Here is a 14,537-nt window from a genome sequence, read left to right on the forward strand (position 1 = left end):
TTGAAACCACGAGCGCCTTATCCTGGGCATTAGCGGCAAAAACACCTCGGCTGCTCTGTTATTTTCATCTCCTCTCGTTTTTTAGGTTGAGTTCTCCCGGTTGTACTCGGTCCAACACAAGCACGAGGGAGCTTGAGCATCCTCTTTGACATGGCGAATTCTCTATGCTTTGCTCCGACTTGTTCTGTCCGGCCTCCACCCAGAGTGGGTACTTCCTCTTCCTCTCTTCCTCATCCTCCTGTCCTATGTGGACGTGACATTGAATTCTTGATTTTCTTGTTTGTCAAATCTTGAGTTGACATTCGATCTTTTTTCTGTTTTGCGGGGTGGGCGTTGCAGGAGCAGTGATTGGCTATCCGGTTGCTGGGAAAGTTCTGAGAGTCAATGATGCGTGTATTGGGACTAAAACTGCAAGATTTCAGTCTCTGGAAGTCAAGGTGATAGCTTCTGATGCTAATCTTTCTTCTTGAATTGTGGTGACTTTAGTATATGGGAGATGAGGGGTTTTGATGCTGAAGCAAACGGATGAATTGTTTGATGCATTAACTTCTTGGGTGTTTAGTGATGAGATGACTCTGAGTTGGTCCATACCAAATGAGGGTGCGATTTCCGCGAGCTTTTTGGAAATCACCTTTCTTGGACATCCCCTGCAAATTATGTAACCTGTGCTTGGGCGATTATGTAATCCATGGGCAACAGGGGTGGATTGTATCGATCTTTCATTTGGTTGTGAGCAATTTGCAGTTGGGAGAAGTTCCTTGGAAGTTTATCGGGTGGCTATAACTTCGTGCAAGAAATCAAGCTGGATTACGCCACAGTGACAGTGAAAAGTATTGCGCCATTGATATTCTGGCTATTTGAATGGTTTGTACAACATAGAAGGATTAATCACATGATTGTTAGCTTGAACAAGAGGGCAAATATGGAGAAATAACCTTTCACAACAAAAGTAACATGTAAAATGGATATTCGTTAGATGAGTCTTGTCAACAAGTGGCCCTAGAGCACTTGTTCACCATACTTAATAAGGAAACATCTTTACTTTCAATACACTGATTACACACAACACAAGAAAGATAGTGGATTGGAAATGACAAATTTTCTTCATTGAGGTGTTTTGACAAGTGACGTGAGGGCACTTCTCAACAAAATCCTTTTTGAATGACCTTTTTGAATTTGTACGTATTGAGTTTGTTCTCCATGATTGTTTTTTTGTTTCTTTGGCTTGAACATTGTCTCGTGGTTTTACAGGCTGCAGAGAATAGTCCAGGCACGAAAACCCGAAGCATTGTTTGTGCTAATTGTGATGGAAATGGTAATGGCCAAGTATTGATTCTTGAATACTGTTTACTGACTCCTAAATTTTGTCGTAATGTTCAAGACTAGCTACATTCTGCATAAAATCACAATGAGTGCTCTCCACTATCCACATCCACTATTGTAATACTATGTTATACACTGCCGATCTGTATACTGTGATGTAATATTTTGTACCTGACATGAACATTCTTTGCTGATATGCACATTTATGAGCTTATTGCTCCTGATACACAAATTATATCCATTGTATTACATGATATCTGAAGCATTGAATAGTAAGCTTTCCTTTTGGAGTATGGCCTGTAATTTTTAACACGATGTTAAGATTTCCTCTGTGCTTATATGGCAAATTCTTATGATAAATGGACCATCATACAAGTGTTTTTCTACTTGTTCCACTGCTCAACATGAAAAAAGTCCCTGAAAAAAAGAGTCCCTTTGAGATGCAACATAGTTAGGGAGAAATGCACTCACATTTAGAGACAAGGCAAACTGTTTTCTTGGTTTCTCTCATCTTCCATCAATTGGCTGTCGTTATGGTCGAGGACGAGCTTTCAGAAATATTCAGAAAAAAAATTCCGAGGAAGTGGCATCTGGTGTCTCTATTTGTTTAGTTCATCTGATCATAGAAACTTGAAACTCGTCTACTTGGATGATCATTTTCTGTGCAAAAATGTCGGGCTTGCTTTATTACCAAGTGCTAGTATTCTAGTGGGATGCAGCGCGGTATTTGGAATAGAAGATTTTGATTTTCCTCCGTGAAACCAGGTGCAGTGCAGTGTTCCCAATGTGAAGGGACTGGAGTAAACTCTGTAGACCACTTCAACGGACAGTTTAAAGCCGGCGCGATATGTTGGCTTTGCAGGTACTTGAGCAATCTCTCTCTCCCATATGTTTAGTCACGGTACCGATTTGCTTATGGCCAGTTTTAGCAATATCTTTTTCTCTTTCCTTTTACCCTCAATTCATGATGTGGTTTTAACTTCGAATTTGTTTTGCAGAGGCAAAAAGGAGATGTTGTGCGGGGACTGCAACGGAGCTGGTTTCCTCGGTGGATTCATGAGCACATTCGACGAATGAATTTCTTCTTTTTCACTAAATTCATTATTTTCGGTAATGTGCACGAGCCTCAGAATACAATTTCCCTTCATAAGGATAGTACGCAATGTGCTGTTTTGAAGTCCCGATAGGAGAAGGATGATGTCCGTTATGTACCAAATACATTCAGTTCTTTAGTGTTCTCATATAAGCTTATATATGGAAGAGGTATTTGATGGAGTGGTTAAGGCACGACAAGACTGGAACATATTTTCTTTCGAGCCGATGTGATCGGCAGCGTTGAGTTGACGTCCTGTCGTGGTTCGAGAAGAGACGCCGATCTTGCAACGGCATCCTTGTCGCTGGTCATAGCAAACCCTTCTTGGGCAAGTCCTCGTCCATCAGTCTTGGCCATAATTCTCAAGCTTGGCAATCCGAAGCTCCAGCGTTGCGAGTTCCATGCCTTTTCTACGCACAGTCACACAGACGCAAATCATTGACAAGCATAAAAGTTGAAGAAAATTTGAAGGGGAATAACGGAAGTTAAAAAAAACAAACATGGCCATACTCATGATAAGAAAATGGAGTAGAACTCGCGCCAGGTAGGGGTCGAACCTACGACTTTCTGCTTAGGAAACAGACGCTCTATCCACTGAGCTACAGGCGCTGGTTTTGACACTCTCATACTAATATTTTATTCTTCTATTAGTTTCTTACCCAGCACCTGCTAGTAACAGGAAGAGAGGATAGGGATCTGTATGATTCAATTGTACTCGAAAATGTCTTTTTGGGAACTTGGTGAATCTATGTTCGTCATAAGCTGACTCGCCATGGTTTCGAATGAGACCGAAGTGAACTGTTCCAATTTCAGTTCTTGGTTTTTCCATCCTTATGGATTATCCTCAAGTACTAGAAAGTAAAAATGATATTTACAAATAGATTGTCGTGTTAAGATCAAGGAAGCATATAGTGCTAACGATATCAATGATAACAATAAAATTTTGATTCTATTTGAATCTTTTCAATTGTTTCCACGACTACCGTCCTATCTATGTTGAAACCCCAAATGGACCCACCATCCTGAAATGACTTGAACCATCTCGAAATTCCAATTTGTTTGAATTCGATTAGGCTATTTCGATGAATCTCTTGTGGACAGTCATATGGTAAAATAATGGCTCGATAAGATGCAATCAGCTTCTAATGCGCACTAAGGCCCCGTTTGGTTCGACTTTGGGGGAATGCTTTTGGGGGAATGCAAATACCTTTGAGCTAAAGGGATTTTCCGAAATGCAAGTAGTGTTTGGTAAGCGTTTTTTAAAATCTAAAGGACTTTTGCTAATTTTTTTTTTTAAAAAAAAAAGCTCCGGTTGACCTACACCGCCGGCCACCACCGCCGGCCAAATCTGGTCGCCGGCCAACCGCCGACGACCAGATCTGGTGGCCGGCGACCACCGCCTGGGGTCTCGCGACCCCCAGGCGGTGGTTGCCGGAGTCGGGCTAGCCCTCAGGCGGCGGTCGCCGGCCGCCGGACCTCGGTTTAGGGAAGATGACCAGTGTCGATGAATAGTGCAAGTTGCATTCCGAAAATGCAACTTCCCAAAGCATCTCTGATGAAGCATTGGCCAAAGGTCCTTCGGTAACATTCCAAATGTAATTGCATTTCTCTAAAGTGAGTAAAAAAAATTGCCAAACACCATTTGCATTTGGCCAAGGGACTTTAGAGCCCAAATGAGCATTGGGAATGCTGAACCAAACGGGACCTAAACTGTTTTGAAGCCTCTTTCTAGTGAACATACGCCATGAAGACTCGTCTATGTTGCGTTCGTGACATGACTCGACCATAACCTCCTCACTGTGCAATCCATCAAAGACTCGGCCTTGTCGGAAAAGGGTTCGGAACGAGGCAGGAGTTTAGGAGGTTAGGGTTCAACCCTAACAAGAACATAACAGGCACAGTAACACTTCGCACAGCCAGTGTTCCAAGATACTGCATCCTAAATCCCAATCAGATACTCCATCAATAACAAACACTCCACACGCTAGTATACGTCAATGTAAAGTCAAGGGGCAAAACCATTCATAAACGAAATTCATGTCTCCCTATATGCGGGAGACATTAGCTTCATAAATCAAGAAACGATTAGCCAAGTTTTTCAATGTGAAAAGTTATGTACAGCAGAACCTTATGCTCCGCGTGAGGAAAAGAATTCAGGGGTCACATTTGACAGGTTAAAACCAACACATCGAAGGACTTGCTTGCGGTTTGCAAAGAAATTGTGCAGGTCCAAACACAAATGTAAACTGTCAGGCTTTTTGCCCCATTACTTACAACAGATCGGTACAACACTTGGTTTTCATACGCACATCACAACAGTATCAGACGAAGAATGTCGCCAGAGTACTTGAATGATTTCTCAGTCTCTTCCAAGCAATGGTTCTTCTCCTCTCTGGTCCAGCTCTGGCGACACGACATGTGAAATTACACGTTAAACACCAAAACAAGCAGTTTACACGTCAAAACCATGGAACTAAGTTTTTCATTTGAATATATAATAGCGGAGACCATTTACAGATCTAGTCTCATAAATAAACGATTTAGATGAAGAGTGCCGAGGAATTACTTCAGAGACTTTGTTCAGCTTGTCCCTCACATTCTGCAATAGTTGGGGAAGTTCACCATCCCACTTATAGAACTCCAACTCCTTGTTATCAAGTATCTTTTCAGCCACCTAAAACAAGATTAAATTTAGAGATGAATGAAATGTCACTTCCGTAAGCAGATCGAGCATATAAAAGATACTCCAGAAAAGTCGGAAGATGCTCAGGGAAGTAGACAGCAGGGTAGGATAACGATGCCAATGAATCTCGAAAAGTTTTCGTAAAACCAATCCTTTCTCTGAGTGAAGGACGGGTTATCTGTCACTCACCTCCTTCCGAATTGCCCTTGACATGGCAGATCAGATATAGATAACTTTTTATACTTTTAGATGGATGAATTGGGTCCCGGCAGATTCTATAAATAAAAAAGATTGGCTTTATACTTTTGGCGCAGTTGAAAGATGCTCATCGAGGTAACTGCTTTTTTGACAGACTATAGATTCTCTCTTTGTGGATGAGCTCTTAGGGGCTTGGAATCCTATATATGGCTTTGGCAACCCCCTGGTGCCTCTCTACAAAATTATATTTAATGATCAAAGAATAAATTGCCTATTGCCATCTAATTCTAATTCAACATTGTACAACACATTCTCCGTAGGATCCAAGAAAAAGATGACAAATTTAAAAGACCCACAACGCATAAGAATAAGCACAGCTTTCAATATCCACGTAAAGGAGGGGGAGGCAGAATGGTTGAGTATTCGGTGGCATTCATAATCTTTAAGCTAACATGCAATTTAGTTTCTTCTGTTTGGACTAGCCTCGAGACAGCATATTTGACCTCTTCGAGTATGAAGAATATCCATCTAATACACTGATTTATGCACAAATGAATTGAAACAGAAATAAACCGATTGATTTCAAAGCCTTAGGGCTTTACCTTTTTCCCAATCATCCGACCACCAGCACTGTGGGCAAAGTAAACATTGTAGAAGTGACAGATGAATGCTTGAGGATCTGTCTCAGACAATTCTTTGAGATAACGGGCATATGTCACCCCGGGTGAAGAAGGTTCAGGAATGTTATAACCTTGCTCTTTGAACCACTCCAGATCCTTCGCCAGTTTTTCTGACCTCTCCAAACCAGTATTTCTGAACTCAGCATCTATACTCAAAACAATTCAAAGATTCCTATTGGCTCAGGGTCATGACTAAGGTCAAGATAAATGCACACGGAAAGGAAAAACAGGTGCATATGTATGTCAACAAAGGTCAGTCCTAATTTCTAGCATTTAGCAGGTTGCAGTGAATTCATAGTGTCCTAAAAATAGGTAAAGTTTATTCTCAAGTCACAAAATTAAATAAAGACCAAGTGGATTTGTTTTTTCTTTTCTTTTGGGAGAAAGTTGAAAAACTAAGGACTTGTTCCGAAAGGATCCTGGAAATTATGTACAGAATATGTTTGAAGTTCAAGCACCAGAAGAACAGTTTTCAAGCAGATTTTCAACTAAGAAAATGCAACAGCCAGATAATATTCTGATTCCACAGAACTAGTTGTTTAGAATGAGGACCGTGTTACATAATACTTCTTCGCATTCGTGTCTACAACCTAGAACAAGAATAGGTAGATAAAAATCAGAGAAGTTATTTTGCTAATCACGTGTTAAGAGTACAAAGTACCCCCCCTTCTTCGTTTCCCCAAAAAACAGAAGCACCTCCCAATTAAACAAAGTGATAATAATAAACAAGCACATTTGAAAAGCCAATTGCAGCATTCTCACATGGAAAAGAAAATGGTTCGAGAACCAAGAATCCAACATCCTAATTCTACGTTCCTTTAAGATCCTAAATCACAATAGACCAGCTTTGGCTGGCAATAGACACAAAATGGCATTACTAATATCTGAGCACTAAATGTGGACTGCAATGCAGAGGAGTCCTACTTCTGAATGAAAACAAGAGGTTTGATGCTGCTTTATCTGCTGCCAGCAATATACCATCAAAAGAGCTGCAAATCTTAAAAAAAAAAATTTAAACCGAGAAGAACATTTAATGTGCATGACCTTGCAGGAAGAAATCCCCCATCACACACAAGAAAAGAAAAGGACAAGCTTTTGAACAAGTTCATCCAATGCACGCATTCGCTAAATTCGTCAGGCAGAAAGAAACGTGCCATTGCGTGTTTCAAACTGTTAAGAGACTCGATCATTCCTCCTCTGCTAAGACTACAACTTTTTCGCACCATAATTTTCAAACAATGACTAGTTGCAGCAATAAGACACAGAAGCAAGAAAATGGCACGGCACACAAAGAAACTCAGAAAGGAGCGACACCTTTTTCTGCTAGGAGGGAAACCACTAATCCTCCTTCAGGATAAAAGGAAAAACTATCCAACAATCATCCGTATCTGAGATTAGCTTGACATCTAAACAGCCATATATCTCTAACAGGTCCATCTCACCATATCAAAAGCATCATCCAACCACTCAAAACCAGCATCCCAATAATCATAAGTCATCACAACCACACAAAATCAATCAGACCTGATCATAACACCGAAAAACAAACCAAGAACCAATGACAACCCCAAAGAAACCACGAACAAATCAACCACACTCACAGAAGGGGAAAGCAGAATCCTCCACAATCCTCTCAAGCGTATCATACACCAACTTGCTGTCCACCAGGAACTTCAAGTACCCATCGACACTCGGTTCCCACTTCGCCACCGACCTCTCCTCGGGCTCCTTCACCTCCTTCTCTCCTTCCTTGGCCTGATCCCTCGTGTGCAATTTCATGGCCACAAACCTCATCTCCTCCACAAACCCCTTCGCCTCCCCGGGGTACCTCTTCTTCGGCTTCTCCGCCGTCGTCGCCGCGACGACCACCGCCTTCGGGGGCATCTTCGCGACTCTGCGAACCGCCCGAAAGGACCCTTTTTGCAAGAAACTAGTCCCTAGGCTAGCGTTCGCGAGGGGAAAGAGAACCTGGGCAGGAGGCGATTTCAACTGGGCGTTGCTTAAGAAGCAGGTGGAGTGCGGCGCCGGGGTTAAAGAAGCCATTGACGCTGCCCGAGAGATGGAAGAGTGTACGGTACCCCAAGCGGGAAATCAAACAACACAGAGAGAGAGAGAGAGAGGGAGGGTTCACGCAAGTCTGGTAAGAAAGCGTTGGTGGGTTTGGCTTGGAACGAGGCTGCAAGAGTAATCTTCAAGACGGGGGGCACAGGCTGTATGATACTACACTACCGATTATGGGCAATAAAAGAATGGCAAGACAATGATGTGTGCTGGGCTGTGGGGGATATTATATTGCCCTGCCGTATGGGTGGCGTGCGAGCTTTATCTGGAAGCTCCCATGACTCGCTCTGCGTATCAAGAAAACGCAAACGGGGAAGCGGTGGCGCGAGGGGGAGGCCGCCGAAGGGAGGGAGTGAACAAGAACTCACGACGGTCGGCGCGGGGCGAAACACAGAAAGCAGACAAGAACTCGAGATTACGAGGCCTTGGTCTTGGTTTTGGGATTTCGCAAGTTGTGGTTTCTTGGGTGAGATTTCGCTTCGGGCGATGCGAAGAGGAAACGTGTGGAACTGTTTTGTGTGGCAACTTTCCAACGTTTCGGTTCCGTGGGAGGACAAAGAACAAAAAGAGGAAAAACGAGAAAGAGGCAAGGAACTCTGTCGAGCATGGGCCCAAACATATATCATCCTAAGAACCAGCTACTTCGTATCAAATTAGCTTTTTTTTCCAAGAGATTATCGACGTTTTCGATGAACCTCTCAATAGCTCGTATCGTGTTTGCTTAACCGAAGTGATTTTTGGCTCCGATTGTTTCACTGGAGATGAATTATTTGAAAAATATATTCCTGAAAAATAATTGCCCGTACCCTCGAAATAATTAGTCAACGAAAGCTATTTTGATTACCGATAGCAATTTATATCTAAACATTTTCATGGACGGCGAGAATCGATATGAACATTACTTGAACGAATATGAGACCCTTGAAGTTTATGCCTAGAAGTCGTCTCTTCTCGACCTCTTGATTGAAAAACGACCGGTTGATTGCTGGCGTGGTGGGCTATAAGTATGGGTCGATAATTTGACATCGGAAATCTTCTCTTGAATCATGTCTTCTGTTAATTACTTTTGTATGGTTGTAAAATTCTACCATGCCCTCATGACAAGTTTTAGGACTTCCCGTACATATATACTTGCCAGCTATTTCATAACAAAATTTTGCCATGTTCCCTCTTGTCACTAATTCTGAAATAAGCGTTAACAGTTTAGTGATAGACGGGTCTAGCTTTTCTTCAAGAGATTATTATAACAATGAACCTCTAAACTGCTTGTATTGTGTTTGCTTAATTGAAGCAATTTTTGTTTACGATTGTTTTGCGAGAGATGAATTACTTGTAAAATAATTTTCCTAAAAAAACGTTTGCTCGTGTTGCTTGAAATAATCAGTTGAAGAAAACTGTTTTGATTATCGACAGCAATTTATGTCTAAACATTTTCGCAGACAATGAGAATCGATCTAAACATTCCATAAACGAATTTGGGAACCTTAAAGTTTATGCCTAGAAGTTGCCTCTTCTCGACCTCTTGATTGAAAAACAATCCGTTGATTGCTGGTGTTGCAGCAGTGTTGTAGTGTGGTTGGCTCTAAGGCTGCGCATGGCAACTTGCCAAATAGTGTTTAATTCTGTTCTTTTGTTCCCAGAATCAGTTTGGGAATAGAAATCCGTTTGTTTAATTTTTTGATTCTGGACACAAATTCTTGCAAATTTGTGCCCAGAATCAGTTTTGGAAGTAGAATCAAGAATAAAAAAAAGTAGCTTCTTGATTCTGGGAACAAAAATGAGAATCAGTTTTTTTTTCTTCTTCTTTTTCTTGATTTTTAATGTAGCTTCTAATGTCCGGCGCGAGGGCCACCCTCGCCGTATCTAGCGAGATTAAAATATTTTAATAAAAAAATATTATTAATAAAAAAAATTTTACCAACCATGGCAAAAAAAATTTAAAAAAATATTTTCAATAAAAATATTTTTTATTAAAATATTTTAATAAAAAAATACAAAAATATATATATTTTACCGGCCATGGCCAGCGACCAGGCCATGGCAAAAAAATAAAAAAAATAATTTCAATAAAAATATTTTTTATTAAAATATTATTAATAAAAAAATATTTTACCGGCCATGGCGAAAAAAAAGAAAAAAATATTTTCAATAAAAATATTTTTTAGTAAAATATTTTAATAAAAAATTATTTATAAAAAAATATTTTACCGGCCATGGCCAAAAAAATAAAAAATCATTTTTAATAAAAGTATTATTAATAAAAAAATATTTTACCAGCCATAGCCAAGAAGGAGGAGAAGAAAAAAAGTAAAGAAAAAAAGAAAGAAATATTAAAATATTTAAAATATTATTAATAAAAAGAAATTTTATGCCGTTACCAAACGTATTTCTGTTCTTTTATTATTTCAGGAATGGAAATTTTGAGTCGTTACCAAACGCCTTCAAATGCTCAGAATCAGTTCCCGAGCACAGAATAAAAAAGAATCATTTCTGAACAGAATCAGTTCCCGGGCACAGAATCGTTGCCATGCGCACCCTAAATATGGGCTGATAGTTCATGAATGCAAAGGTCACAAAATTCGGCTGCGTCTCGGTCCTAGTAGGTATATCTCACTTCCACTAAACGGGGCTGTGCCACCTCTAACACTTCGGTGAAAACTATTATCGAACGAGAAAACTCGTTTATCATGGAAGAGGAAATTTTGGAGAGGTGAAATTTGATTCTTTCACGTGTTTACTGGGCGGATTGATTGGCTAATTATGATTTGAGCCGAAGCACACACCAAAGGATCTAGAATCACTATTATAAGCTGATCAATCTAGGAAGTTCTGATATTCGTAGAGTCTGTTTATGCAACTTTGGCTTTTGGCCCTCCTTTTGCTACCCGAGAAAAGATGTAACACAACCTTAAACTTTGCCTCATCGTGGATGAAGCTTCCTCTTAAGTAAGAGGTGAAATTGCTTCGTCTGAGGCCACGTTCGGATCTCGGCATCCCTTGAGCGTTAAACACAAAGAGGGTATTCCCTTTTCTTGGAGATGAAAAAGATTCAAATTAGGGAAATTGGGCATGCGGGTACCGGCACGTTAAATAAAAAAATGCAGTCATGTCAGCCCACCAGGTGTATATACTTAAACAGGCAGAGTGGCCCTAGTAGGAACTTCGGCTCTTGCTCATTAGTGAGGAAACATAATTAAGTACACAACGTTAATATCTGTCTTGAGACTTGAGTATAGCTTGCTTAATTAGCATAGAGACCCAAACCTGTCTCATCAAAGCAAACATCGAAAGTCACAATGCTAAGATTTCAAGGCCGGTAATTTGTACTGCATCTTAAAGAAGGGATTTTTGTCGAATCGATGAAAAAAAAAAGAAATCAACTCGTTACACACTTGCAAGTTTGATTAAAAGATGTGATGCTAAAAAAGAAAAATATGGAAAACGGTGTTGATGGAAGATAGAGGTGGTTCAAGCTTTGTTCAGCACAAATGGGAAGGTTTGATACATGCCTAACTTAAATATAGCAGCATTAGTCCTAACATCGTGTTTGGTCAAGGGAATTCTACGGGCGGACGAAGGATTTTAGACGCGCGTCTTCCTTGAATAGAGAAAAAGAGATGGAGGGAGAACAAAGGAAAGGATCGAACGGATCCATAGCGCGTGCTTCGAATCCTTCTGGATCCGTCCGAATGCGGAGGCGATTTGGGCGGAATCAATCGAATTCATATTGTCAATGAGTAATTGCTTCTCCCTTCTCGCTCGCATCGCTCGGTGCTTATGCATTTCTTTCCGTTCGTTGCCACAATATAACTCGATCGCTCATTCTTGTTTTTTGGCGAGGGTAGTTTTTCGAAGGGACGATGACACAAACAGTCCCTCAACTTTGGCCCAACGTGCAATTTGATCCTTGAACTTTTAATTTGTTCAATGTAGTCCCTGAACTTTAGTTTAAGATTCAATGTGGTCCATGAACTTTTAATTTGTTCAATTCAGTCCCCGAACTATATGAAAATGTTCAATGTATTTCAGGGACTGAATTGAAAATTTACCAAAAGTTCAAGGATGACATTGAACAAATTAAAAGTTCAGGGACTACATTGCACATTGGGTTAAAGTTCAAGGATTACATCGAACAAATTAAAAGTTATGGAATCAGATTATATATTGGGCCAAAGTTCATGGACTGTTTATGTCATTTATCATTTTTCGAACGGGCTTGGGAATGAAAAGGGTGCTCTTAGATTCGAGTTTAATGCGACTTTCATAAGCGCAATGCGTTACTTGACTTGGTTCGTGGGGGCCTCTCTTGTTTTAATGGGCCGATGCTGCAGCACATGATCGAGCAATATGAGGTTATAATGAATGAATTGGGCTTGGTCATGACATCCAAATGATTCTAATTGGAGGGCTCTCTCCGACCACTCTAATCGATGAATTTACAAGCACGGATATCGTTCGCGTTTAAGTTTGGTACGGTCTGCATGTAGGCGATGTTCATAATTCGTGAGCCGGCATGATTGGAGGGAGTTTCTCGTTGGAAGAAAATTCTGTAATTAATAAAAGTAAATCAAGATAGGTGTAGACTATACAAGTACCTCCTCTCATTTGATTTTGGAGTCTCAAGTGACTAAGGATGCCAAAAAACAGAGCACAGTTTTCACATCAATCATAGTTTTCTCTTATAAATGAAAAAACTGCTGGCTCTAACGACCCTCTTTGGATAGGCATTGTTGAAAGTTAACCAAAACGTCATCATACCACAGGAACAAACTGCGAATTGTAATGTCATGCTCGTGCGGTAAGTCATACATTGATTACTTTAACACTAGTTATGTTGCCCCGTGCTTTGCAAGGTTTTCTTCATTTTAATCAATGTAAATCAATGACCGATACATTACATAAATCAGAAATTATATGTCATTCGTTTTGTTAAAAGCAGTTCTCTGCCCATGCATTGCATGATTGTAATTTCCTCTTCTTCTTTTTCGGTAAATCGCGATTTTAATTTCGAGTTTCGTTTATTATGATTTGAACCTGTGCCTGAGATTTAAAAAAATATTTGCCAATATTCTCTTTTCATTTTGGTGAGATATTAAACAAAGAGCAAATTGATTAATATGAAAACGGCAAAGTAATATTATAGACGTACTACAGATTTCGAATGCTGAAAATCTACCCATCTTGCTGGACTTCAATTACAAGACCCATATGACCACAAAAAACAAAAAAAAGAAGAGAAATTAGAAGACCCAATATTTTTATTTTTATTTTTACCGAATTTTCTTTGTATTTATAATCATGGCCGTATAAAAAAAGAGATACTTTAATCTCATTTTTTAAACCATCTTTTGTTACTAACAGTTTTGTCCACATAGCGCAAATCCAATTTTAACCACAAGACAACCATACGAAAATAATTAACAGAAGACATGATTCAAGAGAAGATTTCCAATATCAAATTAAATTATGACAAGAAAGACCAAAATAAAAGATTAAAGAAAAAAATACAGCCGAGAAATGCCTTGACGACTTTGATCGAACAGTTGGTGGGCATTTCGATAGGACTGGCTTTTGCTAAAACTAATAAAATTCCAATCAAATATTTAAAATTCAAATTGTACAAAATATATCATAGGTTAAATATTATAGTTAAAGTTGAATCCATTTCAATTTTTTTTTTCGAATATCAATGTTAGATGAGCGGCAAATTGAGTTTTTTTTTTTATCCAACTCACGTAATCTAAGTAGGCGCCTTTAATTGTTTATTATTTTAATCTTTCCAAAAAAACTTTATCGATCAGTTTGTACTTGCTCATTAGTCAACACAACATAAATAAATAAATAATCGCAAGCAATGTCGCTCCACCTCTTGATGTTGAATTTTGGCAATACCGTGCAAGGGCATGCAACAGCTCCCTTGAACAATTAATTAGCACAATTAAGCAACATGTGTTTGAATAATCACTGATGACCTCTTCACATGTTGCATGAATCCATTTTGAACATTTTGGAAACGTCATGTGATAGGTAAGTGGGATTAGTAAGTTTTTCTTCTTCTTCTTTTTATCTAATCAATATGAAAAGAAATAACTTAAATTAATGTGAAAGGAACAGGGAATTATGGATCAGCTTTCAATCGCCAAAGATTTGGTGCCTAAGAGCAGATAGAAATGGGAGATGTTCAATCACGATCGGGGTCGAACCGAAACCCATCTCCTGGTCATAGTCACCAGGATCGGAGGGACGGCAGCGATCGTTCAAGCCAACCCACCGGGGTGCGAGAAGGGCGTTAATCGGAATAGGCTTTGGAGCGAAGAGAGATTCAGAGAGAGAACGGAGTTTTGCCATGAATCTTATTATTATGAATCTGGGATATGTTCACCGGAAGTCTCGCGAAAGTGCAATTGAGTCATAAAACTTGCAAAAAGTTCAATTAAGTCATAAAATTTGTTAAATTGATTCAAATGAGTCATAAAGTTAACACCGTCAAATTTACTAA

The 14,537-nt window shown here is 39.6% G+C and overlaps 2 protein-coding genes and 1 non-coding gene across 4 annotated transcripts; 1 reads left to right on the forward strand and 2 right to left on the reverse strand.

Moving 5' to 3' along the window:
* Window positions 1–49: 49 nt before the first annotated feature.
* Window positions 50–2,598, forward strand: LOC115692926 (protein BUNDLE SHEATH DEFECTIVE 2, chloroplastic-like). Of its 2 annotated transcripts, none has more exons than XM_030619918.2 (5): window positions 50–208; window positions 346–437; window positions 1,252–1,315; window positions 2,089–2,185; window positions 2,322–2,598. In XM_030619918.2, exons 1-5 carry the CDS (start codon window positions 151–153, stop codon window positions 2,398–2,400), a joined length of 390 nt encoding a protein of 129 aa, XP_030475778.1. In that variant the 5' UTR covers window positions 50–150; the 3' UTR covers window positions 2,401–2,598. The 2 variants fall into 2 exon arrangements, with proteins under 2 accessions (XP_030475778.1, XP_030475777.1); XM_030619917.2 differs by having other exon boundaries at window positions 73–208; window positions 340–437.
* A 354-nt stretch (window positions 2,599–2,952) lies between these two features.
* Window positions 2,953–3,025, reverse strand: TRNAR-CCU (transfer RNA arginine (anticodon CCU)). The gene has a single exon. It is a non-coding gene; the product is annotated as a tRNA-Arg (tRNA).
* Window positions 3,026–4,581: 1,556 nt separating this feature from the next.
* LOC130136275 (heme oxygenase 1, chloroplastic-like) lies at window positions 4,582–8,602 on the reverse strand. The gene is made up of 4 exons (XM_056306534.1): window positions 7,579–8,602; window positions 5,900–6,123; window positions 4,983–5,090; window positions 4,582–4,819 (listed from the first exon to the last, which is right to left on the reverse strand). The coding sequence occupies exons 1-4, from the start codon at window positions 8,018–8,020 to the stop codon at window positions 4,727–4,729; spliced, it is 867 nt and encodes a 288-aa protein (XP_056162509.1). The 5' UTR covers window positions 8,021–8,602; the 3' UTR covers window positions 4,582–4,726.
* Between the last annotated feature and the right edge of the window lie 5,935 nt (window positions 8,603–14,537).

Source organism: Syzygium oleosum, unplaced genomic scaffold, assembly GCF_021117445.2.
Source record: "Syzygium oleosum isolate NSW1041296 unplaced genomic scaffold, Sole_v2.1 Sole_v2.44, whole genome shotgun sequence".
Taxonomy (NCBI): domain Eukaryota; kingdom Viridiplantae; phylum Streptophyta; class Magnoliopsida; order Myrtales; family Myrtaceae; genus Syzygium; species Syzygium oleosum.